This window comes from Grammomys surdaster, unplaced genomic scaffold (assembly GCF_004785775.1).
Source record: "Grammomys surdaster isolate TR1022 unplaced genomic scaffold, NIH_TR_1.0 137, whole genome shotgun sequence".
Taxonomy (NCBI): Eukaryota; Metazoa; Chordata; class Mammalia; order Rodentia; family Muridae; genus Grammomys; species Grammomys surdaster.
The window spans coordinates 671,984-688,889 of NW_021604595.1; the positions used below are offsets into that span (position 1 = coordinate 671,984).

The window sequence follows — 16,906 nt, forward strand, 5'->3', positions numbered from 1 at the left end:
CACCCAAGAGGGGTAGAAGGCAGGAAATAATCAAACTCATGGCTGAAATCAACCAATTAGAAACAGAAAGAACAATACAAAATATCAACAAAACCAGGAGCTGGTTCTTTGAGAAAATCAACAAGATAGATAAACCATTAGCCAGATTAACCAGAGGGCACAGACAGTATCCAAATTAATAAAATCAGAACTGAAAAGGGAGACATAACAACAGAAACTGAAGAAATTCAAAAAATCATCAGATCCTACTACAAAGGCCTATACTCAACAAAACTGGAAAACCTGGGTGAAATGGACAACTTCCTAGACAGATACCAGGTACCAAAGTTAAATCAGGAGCAGATAAACCATCTAAATAGTCCCATAACCCCTAAGGAAATAGCAGCAGTCATTAAAAGTCTTCCCACCAAAAAAAGCCCAGGACCAGATGGTTTTAGTGCAGAATTCTATCAGACCTTCAAGGAAGACCTAATACCAATTCTCTTCAAACTATTCCACAAAATAGAAACAGAAGGAACACTACCCAATTCGTTCTATGAAGCTACAATTACACTCATACCCAAACCGCACAAAGACCTGACAAAGAAAGAGAACTTCAGACCAATCTCCCTTATGAACATCAATGCAAAAATACTCAATAAAATTCTAGCAAACTGACTCCAAGAACACATCAAAACAATCATCCATCATGATCAAGTAGGTTTTATCCCAGGAATGCAGGGATGGTTCAGTATTGGGAAATCCATCAATGTAATCCACTATATAAACAAACTCAAAGAAAAAAACCACATGATCATCTCGCTAGATGATGAGAAAGCATTTGACAAAATTCAACATCCTTTCATGATAAAAGTCTTGGAAAGATCAGGAATTCAAGGCCCCTACCTAAACATAGTAAAAGCAATTTACAGCAAAACAGTAGCCAACATCAAACTAAATGGAGAGAAACTTGAAGCAATCCCACTAAGATCAGGGACTAGACAAGGCTGCCCACTCTCCCCCTACCTATTCAATATAGTACTGGAAGTCCTAGCCAGAGGAATTAGACAACAAAAGGAAGTCAAAGGGATACAAATAGGAAAGGAAGAAGTCAAAATCTCACTATTTGCAGATGATATGATAGTATACTTAAGTGACCCCCAAACTTCCACCAGAGAACTCCTAAACCTGATAAACAACTTCAGCAAAGTGGCTGGTTATAAAATCAACTCAAACAAATCAGTAGCCTTCCTCTACATGAAAGATAAACAGACTGAAAAAGAAATTAGGGAAATGACAACCTTCACAATAGTCACAAATAATATAAAATACCTTGGTGTGAATCTAACCAAGCAAGTGAAAGACCTGTATGACAAGAACTTCAAGTCCCTGAAGAAAGAAATCGAAGAAGATCTCAGGAGATGGAAAGATCTCCCATGCTCATGGATTGGCAGGATTAATATAATAAAAATGGCCATCTTGCCAAAAGCAATCTACAGATTCAATGCAATTTCCATTAAAATCCCAACTCAATTCTTCACAGAGTTAGAAAAGGAAATTCTCAAATTCATTTAGAATAACAAAAAACCCAGGATAGCGAAAACTATTCTCAACAATAAAAGAACTTCTGGATGAATCACCATCCCTGACCTCAAGCTGTACTACAGAGCAATAGTGATAAAAACTACATGGTATTGGTACAGAGAAGGCAGGAAGATCAATGGAATAGACCCAGAAATGAACCCACATACCTATGGTCACTTGATCTTTGACAAAGGAGCTAAAACTGTCCAGTGGAAAAAGGACAGCATTTTCAAAAAATGGTGCTGGTTCAACTGGAGGACAACATGTAGAAGAATGAAAATTGATCCATTCTTATCTCCTTGTGCAAAGCTCAAGTCTAAGTGGATAAAGGACCTGACATAAAACCAGATACACTGAAACTAATAGAAGAGAAGGTGGGAAAGAGCCTCGAATACTTGGGCACAGGGGAAAAGTTCCTGAACAGAACACCAATGGCATATGCTCTAAGAACAAGAATTGACAAATGGGACTTCATAAAATTGCAAAGTTTCTGTAAGGCAAAGGACACTGTCAATAGGACAAAATGACAACCAACAAATTGGGAAAAGATTTTTACCAATCCTACATCGGATAGAGGGCTAATATCCAATATATACAAAGAACTCAAGAAATTAGACTCCAGACAACCAAATAACCCTATTAAAAAATGGGGTATAGAGCTTAACAAAGAATTTTCAATGGAAGAAACTCGAATGGCCGAGAAGCACCTAAAGAAATGTTCAGTATCCTTAGTTGTCAGGGAAATGCAAATCAAAACAACCCTGAGATTCCATCTCACACCAGTCAGAATGGCTAAGAGTAAAAACTCAGGTGATAGTAGATGCTGGTGAGGGTGTGGAGAAAGAGGAACACTCCTCCATTGTTGGTGGGACTGCAAGATGGTGCAACCACTTTGGAAATCAGTCTGGCGGTTCCTCAGAAAATTGGACATAGCATTACCTGAGGATCCAGCTATACCACTCCTAGGCATATACCCAGAAGATGCTCGAACATATAACAAGGACATATGCTCAACTATGTTCATAGCAGCCTTATTTATAATAGCCAGGAGCTGGAAAGAACCCAGATGTCCTTCAACTGAGGAATGGATTAAAAAAATGTGGTACATTTACACAATGGAGTATTACTCAGCTATTAAAAACAACGAATTCGAGAGGTTCCTAGGTAAATGGATGGAACTAGAAATTATCATCCTGAGTGAGGTAAGCTAGTCACAAAAGAACACATGGTATTCACTCACTGATTATTGGATATTAGCCCAGAACCTTGAAATGCCCAAGATTCAACTCACAGGCCACATGAAGCTCATGAAGAAGGAAGACCAAGTGGGTGTGATTTGGTCCTTCTTAGAAGGAGCAACAAAATACTCAAGGGAGCAAATATGGAGACAAAGTGAGGGACAGAAACTGAAGGAGGGGCCGTCTGAAGACCTTTCTACCTGAGTATCCATCCCATGTGCAGTCACCAAAGGTAGATGCTGATGTGGAAGTCAGGAAGTGCATGCTGATAAGAGCCTGATATGGATGTCTCCTCAGAGGTCTGCAAGAGTCTGACATATTCAGAGGCAGATGCTCACAACTAGCCATTGAACTGATCATGGGGTTCCCAATGGAGGAGTGAGAGTGAAGGCCATTGGAGCTGAAAGGGTTTGTGGCCCCATGAGGAGAGCAACAATACCAACCAAGCACAGCTCCCAGGGTCTAAACCACCAGACTGGGAGCATTTAGGGAGGGATCCATGGCTTCAGCTGTATACGTAAGAGCGGAGGGCCCTAATGGGCATAGGTGGAAGATGAGATCCTTGACCTCATGAAGGCTGGACGCCCCAGGGGGTGGGAATTTGAGGGTGGGGAGGTGGGAGTGGGGGGGTAGGTAGGGGTACATCCACAGAGAAGCAGGAGGAGGGGTGAGGGGATGGGGGTTCCTGGGTGGGTGGGGGATGGGGTAAGGGGACAACATATGAAATGTAAATAAAACATCCAATAAAAAAAAAATTCTTTCTAAAAAAAAAAACCAAAAACCAAAACAAAAAATTTTTCTGGCTATAGTTAGACTGCATATGTAAAATTAGCTTATATATTAAATGTAACTTTATTCATATCATTTTTATTTTTTTGTAACTCAATTTTGGCATTTGTTTAAAATGCATAAAAGAACATTCAGCTTTTTGCTTTTATTGTCCTGTGTAATTAAGGAATGAATTATGTGAGAGATTTACAAACTCAAGTGTACATCAGAATCACCTCATAAGACTTTTAAAGTACAAACCCCAACCTAAATATATCACAGGAAGTGCTATTAAAGTAGGTTCTGGAATACTCATCCATGTGCTGAAGATTCTCAAGCTATAGCAAAGATTGGTATGTGACAGTCAGATGTGCCATAATATAAGGCTGACCTGCAGCAGTGATTTTAGAAGGATTTATAGAAAATAGCTTGTGCTGTTTACCATATGCCAGAATATCCAATGTTGGTGGAAATATGTCCTTTGGAGAGACAGAAACCAGGCTGTGAAGTTCAGGCATGGAGAAAGGAATATTGATATATATATCACCTAAGTTGCATGTGTATATGCTTTTCCAGTTGCATGTATCAAAATATTTTAAATGTTATTGTATTTATTTTATGTGCATATGTGTATGTGAATAGACACATATGTGGAGATCAGAAGACAACTTGTATCAGTTGTCTCCACAATATGGGTCTCAGGGATCAACCTCAGGTTGTCAGGTGGGTACCAGTTAAGCCAAATATTTTGTATCCTTCAAAAACAATTTTAGGTGCCTGACCTTACTGATAAAGCATCAGAATTAGTATGTCAAGAATGGGTCCCAGAGCCGGGCAGTGGTGGTGCACGCCTTTAATCCCAGCACTTGGGAGGCAGAGGCAGGCGGATTTCTGAGTTCAAGAGTTCGAGGCTAGCCTGGTCTACAGAGTCAGTTCCAGGACAGCCAGGGCTACACAGAGAAACCCTGTCTCGAAAAACAAAAAAAAAAAAAAAAAAAAGAAGAATGGGTCCCGGAGTCTATATCTTAATATCTTAGATGAGAACTTGAGACTATAGGTTTAATCCCCAGTAACGTATAGAGCAGGACATGGTGATACATGCCTGTAATCTCAACACTTGAGAGGTAGAAGCAGGAGGATCAGGAGTTCAAGGTTCTCCTTAAAAACAAAAACTGAATGATTCTGATATAAAGCCAAGTACTGGCAAATTCCAGTGTTATAGAGCTATGTCTCTTTTTCTATCCATAGGAAGAAGCAAGAGCATGCACGCATAATAGAAAGCCTTCTCTTTTGGGTCAGTAGGACTAGAAGAACTGTAGACTGGCTTCTTGTGGGATGAACATGGAATGTGGTAGAAACAAGTTCAGACAAGGAAACCTGAGTCCCAGCTTTGCCTGCAAGTGTATAGAGACTCTCTAAACCTTATGCTCCTAATTCAAGAAATAAGCACTGACAGTTGTTGGCGAAAGACCACCTGAGCAGGAGAGTACTCCTACGAACCACTAGGGATGCCAGAAGATTTGAAACAAGAACAAGGTCTGGAGCCTGAAGTTAGGCACAGTACAGTTTTGCATAGAACTGATGAAAATTTCTAAGCCTGAGTTCCTAAGATATTCCAGGGTTTATTGGTGCAATTCTTAGGTCCATCCATATTGTTACTATTTGGTCAGAATGTGGTTTTATTCAGAACTTGTGGATTGAGGATGGGTTGGATAGTTTTATGTCAATTTGACACAAACTAAAGTCGTCTGAAAGGAGGGAACCTCAATTAAGAAAATGCCTCCATAAGATAGAACAAGCCTATAGGACATTTTCCTAATAGGTTGATGTGGGAGGGCCCAGAGCATTGTGAGTGGTGCCATCCCTGGGCTGGTGGTCCTGGATTCTATATGAAAATAGACTGAGCAAACCATGAGAACAAGCCAGTAAGCAGCACCCCTCCATGGCCTCTGCATCTGCTCCTTCCAGGTTCCTGTCCTGCTTGAGTTCCTGTCCTGACTTCCTCCAATGATGAACGGTGCAGTGGAAGTATAAGCCAAATAAACCCTTTCCTCTTCAAGTTGCTTTGGTCATGGTGTTTTGTTGCAGCAACAGAAACCCTAACTAGGACAAGGGACAAGCAGTTAAACTTGCTTGTTCTGGTTTAGGATAATTTAGTCTCTTTTCCACAAAGAACTGTCATCATTGCCATTTTTTATTTTATTAGGTGCATCTACTACTCAGATGACAATTAATTCTGTATATAGGACAAGAGCTTTTTTCAGTTTAGTATATATTTACAGTAGCTTTCTAATACACATTTGTTTTGGAGCCAGCAAGATAGCTTAGTAGATAAGTGCTTGCCACACAAGCCTAGTGGGCTGAATTTGAGCCCAAGAATCCATGGTGGAAGAGAGAAAACCAACTTCCAAATGTGCTCTGACTTCCACATATACCTTGTGGTGTGTGCATGCCTGTATTCATGTCTCTCTCTCTGTCTCTCTCTCTGTCTCTCTCTCTGTCTCTCTGTCTCTCTCTCTCTCTCTCTCTCTCTCTCTCTCTCTCTCTCTCTCTCTCCCCTTTCCTTCTTCTCCCTCTCCTCCCTCTCCCTTTCTCTCTCCCTCCTCTCCCTGTCCTTCCCCCTGTCCCTCCCCATCCCTCTCCCTTTCCCTCCCTCCCCTTCCCACCCTCCCTCTCCCTCTCCCTGTCCCCCCCTCCCTCCCCCCCCCACACACAAAACAATAATAATAACATTTAAGGGATATATTTATCTTGTATATTTCTGTAATATGTAATACATTTGAAATGTTAGAAGAACAGTGTGATATCACACACAGTTCCAGCACTTGGGAGACTGAACCATGAGAATCATGATTTCAAGGCCAGCTTGGCCTACATAGTGAGATCCTGTCTCATAAAACAGAAATTAAAAGAACGGTATCATTACCTCAATAGAAGCTGGAAGACCTTGTGGTATAATTCTAAATTTGTTTTTTCCCAGACGTAGATATGATAGGCTCTTCAAAGATTTAAAAGCTAGAGGGTTGACATTGATTTCACTGAGATTGTTTCCTTCCAATTCTAAAGTGACAAGTTGATTTAAATCTAGAAAAATAAAATCATTCAAGTATTAGACTAACTTTAAAAGCATGCAGTTTGGTCTGATGGTGTAGCTCAGTGGCAGAGCACTTGCCAAGGACCTAGAGTAGAGCCCTGGCACTGCAGAACGAAGAAACAGTAAAAATAGGAAAGAAACCATTTGGAAAAAATTGGAGATTTGTAATTTCTTCATCTTTGTTTCCCCCATAAATCATTTCCCTGAGTACTATATCCATGACTTCTGCACAGTTCTACAGGACAAGCAGCTGCAGAGAACGGTGACTAGAGAATAGTGGCTATGGGAGACAACAGACAAGAAAGAATGAGTCACAGCACTGGGTAAAGTAGCTTACCTACTGCTCTCATCCACAGCAGCAGAACTCACCAAAGGCAAGGAGCCCAGCAGCTTCCCCAGACAAGGAATATCCAGCACCCCAGGGGCCAGTACACAGCAGGAGTAAGAACCCAAGCCACCAGTGAGTACCAAGAGACTTCTTATGTGAGAGAGCAGAAGAGATCTTCTTTTCTGACCACCAGCATGAAGATGTGCTTGGTGCATAGAGATAAGAGAGAAGATAACTGTTCCACCCAGGGCTATAAATCAACACTCTAGAAATACAAAGTTTTTATGTGAGAGGGACAAGGTATGCTGAGAAGCTATCCCAGGGATATATGAGAAAAACTTCAGAATAGTAAATATATAGTAAGACATGCCTGGAAAGCTGAGATAGAAAGATTCTAAGTTCAAGGCCAGCCTGGACTATAAAGTGAGACCCTGCCTAAGAACAAAAAAACAATCAGTAATTTATGTTTTATAGGTTATCATTTTAATAGCAGGCCTAGAAATGTAAACTCAGCCTATTTATATGCTTGTTCTAAATTCCGTGTTCCCTTCAGTCTAACAGAGCAGTTAGAAATTAAAGTTTCCAGTGTCCTTTCCATATGACAAAGCCCATCAAAATCTGTGTTTATTACTGTTTTGCATGTGCACACTCAAGTCCATCTGGAGACTGAGTACTTCCATAGCTATGTAATTCTCACATTTGGCACTTCTCATCACTGCTGTTCTTTTCTCATCAATGGAAGAGTTTTTTCCTATGAGGTTTTTTGGAAGCTAACGGAAGTAATACTTGGGTTGTTTATTCCTTTATGTGCTCTCTCTCATATTGCTTAATAACTAGGTTTCAACTCACGTAAACAAAGTATTGGGCAGTATACTTCAAGAGCAGTGCTAGGTGGTTATGAAGATAAAAGAGAATCAGGCGGTCTTGTCTTAAGGGAACTCAAAAGCTATCAACAGTTTCAGTTAGGATTTGTACAAAGTGAAATATAATGATACTGCTGTGCAGTTGCAGTTCAATGCCTTCAGCTGCTATCACTGGAGAAAGAATAAGCGTCCACTCCAGCAGGTGTAAGCACACCTTACTGAATTGTCCATCAGAAAGCCAAGCTGTGCTGACAGCCTCATTTCATACAGCATGGGGTACAGAATCAGCAGGACTTCAACTTACACACACTTAAGACAGAGCTGCCAGGGCTGCTACTGTGAGCTTCCTTGCCCCTTGTTTAGCAGCACCTCTGCCTCATACACAGTGCACATTCATTCTGTCTTTACACAGAATTTCCAACTTGGCTTGAAGTTCCAACATATAGTAGCAGTGCATATGGACATGGTGAGTCACCTAAACACATGGTGCTCAGGGAGTGTTAGAGCAGCTCTTCAGATATTAAAGCCTTGTAAGAGAGTTACTATGCTATGAGTGATGAACACCTGGCCTCATTAAGAAAAAGTTTTATTTAAGATTAAGGTAGGGTTTGTTTGTTTGTTTTAAAGAACATTGAAAAGACAATAGGAGACTTACATTTCTTGGGTAAGTGACTAAAGTTAATTTATTAACTTAATGCTGAAATAGCCTGAAATTTTCTATTTATGCATTTAGTGATACTGTAAATCAATTTCTATAGGACAATAGAAGAATGGTTATAAAATACATCTTTTAAAAAATGTTGGTATGGGCCACAATAAAAAAAAAAAAGCATTAATGAAATGCTACCTAATGATACTCTGCTGCACTGTAGACCAGAGCCTAGCCTAATCGATGATGAGAACAGATGCAGAGACCCACAGCCAAACCTTAGGCAGAGACCAGGGAGTCCTGTGGGAAATGGAGAGGAAGGGTTATAGGTGCAAGAGGAGTCAAGGACACCAGACGAACACAACCCACAGAATCAACTAGGCAGGAGTCATAGGGGCCCACAGAGACTGAACCAACAATCAGGGAACCTGTATGGATCTCACCTAGGTCCTCTACATATATGTTATGGTTGTGTAGCTTGGCCTTCTTGGGGGACTCCTAACAGTGGGGGTGAAGGCTGTCGCTGATTCTTTTGCCTGCTTTTGGGACCCCTTTCCTCCTACTAGGTTGCCTCATCCAGACTTAGTATGAGAGGGGGAGCCTAGTTTTATTACAACTTGATATGCCATGTTTGGTTGGTGTCCCTGGGAGGCCTGCTCTTTTCTAAAGGAAAAGGAGGCAAAGTGGATATGGAAGAGGTAGAGAGAGGGGAAACTATGGTCAGGGTGTACTATATGAGAGAAGAATTAAAAAAAAAAAAAAAAAAAGTTGGTCTAGGGAAATGGCCCAGTAGGTAAAGTGCTTGCTGTTTCAAGATTGAGTACCTGAGTTCAGATCCCCAACATTCTGGGAAAAGCTCAATGTTGCAGGACATGCCTATAATCCCAGCTCTAAGAAGCAGAAATAGAAAGATCCTGTGGACTTATTGTATTGGCCAATCATTTCGGTTCAGTGGGAGACCTTTATCTCAAAAACAAAAACAAAACAACAACAAAAAAAAAAGAAAGAAAGAAAAGAAAATGATAGAGGAAGATACTGACATCAATCACCTGTGATTTTCAAAGCAATCACTATTGCACCCCCCCACCCCCCACACACGATTTACATACCTGATAAACTTTCCTCATCAATAGCCTGGAGATTGTTGTCATTTATTTTAAGTTCTTCTAGTGTAGATGGTAATTCTGAAGGAATATGTACCAAATTATTTCCATCCATGTTCAGACGCGTTAGCTTCTTCAAAGACTTAAAAAACAAATCTCAAAATTACCATTTTCCAGTCACAGTTATTTCACAATATTCCCCACATAACAGTGAGTCTTCTGCTGTAAGACCTGAGATTTAACCTTCTTAGCAATAAACAGAATTAACTTCAGTAATTTGAATCTCTTGTGAATGCTAATAAGTAATTTTAAGATATTTATAAAGTTCAGTTTCCTATTTTCACTAAGCACTATTTAGGTGGGTAGAGATGGAGAGAGGATCTAGAAGAACTTGGATGGGAAAGAATATGATCAAACTATATTTAAACTTAAATTTTGATTTCAATAATAAAAATATAAAAATTTCAAAACTATATATTATATATGATTACCCAAACAGTTGACTTTTGAACACTATGTTTCCACATCTATAATTGCACGTTCATTGCAGGCCTATCCTGTACCACCAAATGAGCATGGAATGCTTGATGTCTATAGGAATCATGTCTTTAAGTTTCACCAGGACAGAGATCTCCAAACCAAAAAGCAAATAATCTATGACATTTTCTCTTATTCAATTATAGGATAAGTCTATGACCCTCTATGCCAACTGTTACTGAACAGAAGGATAGAGAATATGAAGCAGGCACTGGGGAGTCCCCTCATCTGCCTGCTTAGACTCCAGAGAACTAGGAAAGAATCCAAGAGGCCAGTCATTTGTTTCAAGGGCAGATCAAGGGCCCAGAATATTAATCAACGGGTGAAACTGTAACCTAGTGACATACAGTGTGCTTTACTTAAAGCGTTAATATAAACACTCTGTGTGCTGTCATTTAGTCACACCAACTTTTCCTCTTTTTTTCCCTGAAATTCCTTGAGCTTTCAGTATTTTCTCATTTTGCAAAAGAATTGTTCTTCAAATCTGTTTTCTTCAAATATTACCTTTGAATATTTGCTGTCCTTTCTCTTTCACTCTGCTCCCTCATCTAGCTAGTGATGGTTTTCATATGAGTGCATGCTTTTTTAAAAAACTTTCCCTGCCAAAATAGTTCTCACCATATTCAGTCCACTGTGCAAAAGTATGAAAGCTTCACTCTAATGGCCCAACTGTTTTAATAGGGGTTCTAGATAAACTCTCTTTTATTACTTACTGGACAGTTCTTCACATGCTAAAAGAACATATTCAGTGAACCTTCTCTTTAGTGATCTAAAGAGAAACTATTCCTTAAATTCAAAACATTAGTTATCTCTGATCTTACTGTTAGCAGTCATCTCATAAGGTCAACATACATAAAGCAACAAAGCTAATCAAGAGAGAAGTGACTGTAATTTAAGGATATCAGAGAAGAAGCAATGTAGAAGAAAAATAGCAATAAAAGCCTTTCTGCTTATTTTTTTCCTTCCCCACCTCCAACCACAGCCAGTAGGAGTCATATTGTTACATACTAATGGAAGTGTGTACCTTGAAAGCTTTTGGACCTATGCTGGAAGAAGTGATATTATTTCTGCTCAGATCAAGTCTTTCCAAATTTGGTAATCCATTAAATGCTTCGTCTGGAATGGAGATGATTGAATTCCCTAGGATATACAGTAGTTGTATTAGACACACATGTAGATATAGACATGTACATATATACTCATAATATGTGTGCTTGTCTTTGTGTACATGAATGGTAAGAGAAAGCTTTACATTGGAAATTAGAGCAATATTCAGAACAAGGACAGGAAATATATAAACAAATGCACACTTGGAAAAATAACAAGATTGGAATGGGACAGTCAAAAGTGTGTCTGGGTCAGGACCTCATGATTCAGATAAAGCTGCTAAAAAAAAAAATACCCCTGTCTGTTGCCCAGGGATAGTAGCATTGTGCATTCACAACAAAGATGTTTTTCTGTGAGGCTAGACAGAAACTGACTGCTTCCTTCATATTTTTCCATTGTCATTTCCATGGACTTGGAAACATGATGCTGTATATATCCAAGAAATCAAGGAAAATTCCTCAGTGTCTGTGAGCATGTTTCCTTCTCTGTATAAGAAGCTCAGTAAAATCCTATCTCATAGATTCCTCCATATCTGATAGTATACCTTTCTGTCTTCAAGCTAAAAGGATCCTACATCTTTCTATTTTATGTACTTGTGTCTTAACATTTGTCTAAGTACAGTCATCAATGTTTTTAAACATCTTCTTGTAAAACAACGACTGCATAACCCTATATGGTTATTCCTTTGACTTCAGTCTTTCACTGAGTTCTGTAAGGCAGAGGGTACCTGCCACATAACCCCATGGGAGAAGGCTTTGCCAGGTATGCAGATTCTTTCAGTGATTTTACATGAAAATCTGTTGTCAAGGAGACCATGTCATTGACAGCATCCCATTGCAAACTTCCATTCCTGCACATATATCTTGGACCCATCCAGATCTCCTCACCTCTGCATCCGAAGGACACCTCTGCTATGGTATCCTTATAAGCTAGGCACTCAAACAAATGAGATCTTAATACTCCACCACTCAGAACATTCCCCAATAGCCTGATAGAGAGATATAGGCACCACATTCTCATTGGAATGGCTAAAGGAAAAAAAAACAATAGATGATACCCTCTTCTGAGGTTGTAGAATAGCTTCTTGAGACAATGGAACAGCCAACTTAAAAAGTGTTGGGTAGTTTCTTAAAACTATGTTGCCATATCTCTCAGCCCATTGTGCTGCTTCTGGGTGTAATGAGAAATGAAGGTAGAGGTCACCACAAACATCAGTATGTGGATGTTTTAGCAATTACAGGCAAAATTGCCTTAAACTGAAAAAAAAAAATCATCCTTTGGCTGATTTATACAATAGGGTACTGCTAAGAAACAAAGGAATGAACTAGTGATTTTTAAAGCACTAGAAGTCTAACTGCAAGGCTACTTACTGTGTGATTTGATTTAGTAAAACTCAGATAATAAACTCAAATCAATAAACAACAGAAAACAGGTCAGTTTCATGGTGACCAGCAACTGGAGATGGAGATATGAGGAATTTGTGGGAGTAATGGAAATATTTTTTCTCTGAACTGTGGTGGTGTTCACATATGTAAAAACTTGTAGAACTATACATTATAAATAAGTTGTGTCACTCAGACAAAGTGTACCCCATTAAAGCTAATTTTTTTAAAATGCTCTTTGGTGAATCAACATTTGATTACACCTGTAGCGTGTGCCCATCTCTGCTGCACAGGTGATCTGCATGATGATAAAATTAGTCCCTAGTAAGTTAAAGCAACATTCGTAGGGCAATACAATTCACCCTTTATATCTGAGCATGAAGTAAGTCGTCATCTCTTACCAACCAGCTCCAGGTTCGTTACTTCTGGTGCTGTTATTGGTGGGATCTCAGTGAAATCTGCATGAACGCAGCTGATAGTCCTGTAGGACAGGGAACAGCTTCTGGGCAGGCGTGGCCTGCCTCTTGGGGTTACAGGTATTAACCGAGAGGACATTCTGAACACATCTCCTCTTATGGCATTCTCTTCCTTCTCGTCTTCCTCCTCGTCTTCCCTCTCAGTCTCCTCCTCACTGTCCTCTTCCTCCCTTCTTCCATGGTGGAGTGGTTGATGTGCTGACCTCCCTTCTTCCTCCGGCCTCAGCTTTCCCTCTGTTCTTTCCTCATCGCCATGGAGCTTAGTTGGCACCGAGGTCTCCTTCTTTTGCTCTTTGTGTCCTTTAACTACCTCTTCATCCTCCTCAGATTGAAGAGCTTCTTTTATGGCTACTTGGTCCATTTCCATCTGAGGAGGTGGTACTTGCTTGTGAAGTTTGTGAATGGATTCTTCTTGTTCTGAAGAATCACCAGAAAACTCAGTTTTATCATATAGCTTCCTACTACTGAGTAGAGAATAGGAGGCTAGCGATCACAGAAGGGTGAAGCAATGGAGGAAGGCTGATGATGTTAATAAATGGAAAAAGTCATAATGAAATGAGGTTAGTAAATATTATTCCCTCGATGGTTTTGACTGCTACGTAAAGATGGAGTGCAGTTGAAGTGTTTTCTTGAAGTTAACTGTAACTTTATTTCTCTTTTGTAGGATTTGCTGTAGACATGTGATTTTGGTGTCTGTGGGCTTTAGTATCGGTTTTTATACTAAATAATGTAATACTATTTTCAAGAAAATATACTAATTGGTAAGCTAAAGAGGGAATAATATTGCCACACAATACAAAATAGAAAGCAGTTTTATTGTGATGCTTTGATACCATTAGATAGTATGCCACTATATATAATAGATACTGTTCTGTGGATCTCTGAGAGACAGCAGAGAAGAGCTAGTCTGGATATAGCCTCACTTTGAGTGAAGAGTTCTAAAGAGAACTCATTGTGTATAGGCTTTCTTCCATCAAAGTTTATAAATTGACCTAATCATTTCTACTTTTAATTGATAATCATATACAAACTAGCCCTGAAAGAAACACAGAAATATAATTATTTGAAGAAGTTACTTGTGTTATAAAATCTGAAGATTTGTTTCTTTGTACCCATACCAAAACATGCCGAAGAAAAGGGGGAAATTAGCAAGTGGAAGCTAAAGGTATCATATTTAAACATTTAAGTCCTTTCTGTGTTCAAGTTTATTTCTCTAAAATAACTACATTCAAGAAGACTTCAGATACTTTGGGAAAATGTCTAAGAATCTCTGAATTTTGCCTATAATCTTCGTATGTTACTTCAAGGAGCCAGTTTCAACAAGCACACCTTCTAAAATTTTTAAAAAGTATAATGCTTCAGGCCAGGCTGGGTTGTGGATGTCTTTAATCCAGCCTTTCTGCCCTGACAGAAGCAGAGGCAAGGGAATTTCTCTGAACTTGAGGCTAGCCTGGTCTTACACATTTTGGGCCAGCCTGAGCTACACTGAGAATCTGTTGGCATGTTTTGGTATGGGTACAAAGAAACATATCTTCAGATTTTATAACACAAGTAACTTCTTCAAAGTACAGAGTTGGAGAAATGGCTCAGGAATTAGGAGCACTGACTGATCTTCCAGAAGTCCTGAGTTCAATTCCCAGCAACCACATGGTGGCTCACAACCATCTGTAATAGGATCTGATACCCTCTTCTGGTATCTGAAGACAGCTACCGTGTACTCATACATTAAATAGATAGATAGATAGATAGATAGATAGATAGATAGATAGATAGATAGATATTACAGTGCCTCAGTGAAATAACTAATATAGCATGAAGCAAAGTACAATTTCTGAAATTCTTCTTGGCTTGATATTGACAAGAAAAAATGTCCCTGCCAATCTGTACCTGTCAAGTTATTTAACATGGTTTATTTTCATAAATCACTAGCTGAACTTTCTTCCAGGAGGCCTAAGCCAACCTTCAGAGGGCACACACACTTGTTCAGGAACAAGCCTCATTTGAAAACAGATCAGTACGCATCCAATGAAACTCATGCTGTGATCTCCAATATAGAGGTGCCACCCAAGAACACCAAGCCCTAGTCCACACCTCTGTGTTTTGCTGGGATTCCTCAGACCACTACTGGATTCCTGTGCTTCCTATGGGAGATGAATGGGAAGAGCCAGGAGGGCTGAAGCTTTGTTTGCTCTGGTTATCAATCACTCCTTTGTTGTCTTGATAGTGATTAGTCTATTCCTGACAAGCTTGATTAAGTAAGATGATGCATTCGTAAGTCAGGGTTTACTGTGGAATTCTATCACTGTCTCTCTAAAGCCTTGTGAGATTCACACATGAAATAGAGTCAGGTTCAACCTGACTCAGTCTAAGAATTAGAAATATAGGGCCACATCTATTGCTGTACCCCAAATACATTTTCCTAGATATATCTGTTTATTGGCACCAAGCTACATTTTAAGTACCTTGATGACTACATTTATAATAATTTACACCTTAATGTAATGATAAAAATAAATAGAAGTTAAAGACTAAATTATCCATGATACTTTGTTTTATATTGTATACCAGCTTCAGAGCAGATCGGGCAGCACTCTCCTTCCGGTTTAATGGTATAGGGGCACGCCTTGGGGTGGCACAAAGTTTCATCACAAAGCACTCTTCCATTTGAGCAGAGGCAGGTGGTGCAGGGCTCAGGAGACCAGACAGCTTTGTTGTACATGATCATGCCCTTTACAAAGCAGTGTCCTTTCTTTCCTAGAAGAGAAAGGGGACTGTTTATTTGTTTGTGACAGGGTCTCTATTATGTAACCTGATTGCCCTGGAACTCACTGTGTAGACCAGGCTGGCCTCAAACTCAAAAGACATCCATTTACCTCTGTGCCCCTCTGACCCTCTGCCTCTGCCTCCTGAGTGCTAGGATTAAGGGAGTGTACCACCATGCTCTGCAAGATTATCAGAATTCCTGATTGGATAAAAATACGGTGCCAAGTCTAACTGATACAACCACATGAGAATACAGATCTGTATGTAGCCATGCACAGGTTAAATGCCTTATAGATTTGCTGTCTGAAAATGCTTTTCATTGGCTCCTCCTCTTCACTGCTGAGTGATCTTCTCGTAACTGGGCTTTGTTTGAATTTCATATCTTCTGTCAAGATAGGCTAAGGTCTGTCACAGGAACAACAACCATCAAAACCCAGCCATTTCCCATTTACTTCAGATTATACAATCTTGACGTGCTGGGGCTCACTCAGCTTGGTTGTGGTCACTCTGCAACAGACAGCATGCTTCCTCTGACAGACTCCCAAATTGCCCAGGAGTGAAAAATATAAGTTTACAGATCATGCTTCAGTTCTAAGTGGATTTCATTCTCCTGACACAGAAAGTTGTATGGCCACACAAAAATTCAGGAGAGGCAGCAGTGTAGCTCTGTCCCAGAACAGAACAGCAAGCTCACTAATGAATGCACAGCTCACACTGTGGATAGGTACTCAGAGAAAGATAAAATAGCATGCTTCTGCAGTCTGCTCAGCAAGACAGTAAGCCCTGTGGGGTTTGTTTTTTTTACTGCATTTTGAAATAAAATGCACACACCAAAAATGATCAACCTCTTGCGTTTACTTTATTGTGTGAGTGATGTGTGTAAGCACACACTGTGGAAGCCAAAGACAACTTGCTGGGAGTCAATTCAAACAATGGACTGTGGTTTAGCAACAGTGAAGTATATGTGATGTGTGTAAATGCAATAAAAACAAATCATGGGCTGTGAGCTGCCTGGGCAGGCATATTCCAGCACCT

At 39.8% G+C, this 16,906-nt stretch overlaps 2 protein-coding genes across 5 annotated transcripts in view; one reads left to right on the top strand and one right to left on the bottom strand.

Annotated features, from left to right (window-relative positions):
- Positions 1 to 16,906, top strand: part of Cenpp (centromere protein P) — a 180,082-nt gene that overhangs the window by 111,365 nt on the left and 51,811 nt on the right. The window lies entirely within an intron of this gene.
- Positions 1 to 16,906, bottom strand: part of Ecm2 (extracellular matrix protein 2) — a 35,138-nt gene that overhangs the window by 4,425 nt on the left and 13,807 nt on the right. For 2 of the 3 annotated variants that reach the window (XM_028763137.1, XM_028763138.1), the window contains exons 4-8: positions 15,674 to 15,862; positions 13,034 to 13,525; positions 11,168 to 11,283; positions 9,613 to 9,748; positions 6,496 to 6,653 (exon numbers count right to left, since the gene is read on the bottom strand). In XM_028763137.1, the coding sequence (XP_028618970.1) occupies positions 6,496 to 6,653; positions 9,613 to 9,748; positions 11,168 to 11,283; positions 13,034 to 13,525; positions 15,674 to 15,862 (1,091 nt within the window). The remainder of the gene's footprint in view (positions 1 to 6,495; positions 6,654 to 9,612; positions 9,749 to 11,167; positions 11,284 to 13,033; positions 13,526 to 15,673; positions 15,863 to 16,906) is intronic. The other variant, XM_028763139.1, reaches the window with a different exon arrangement.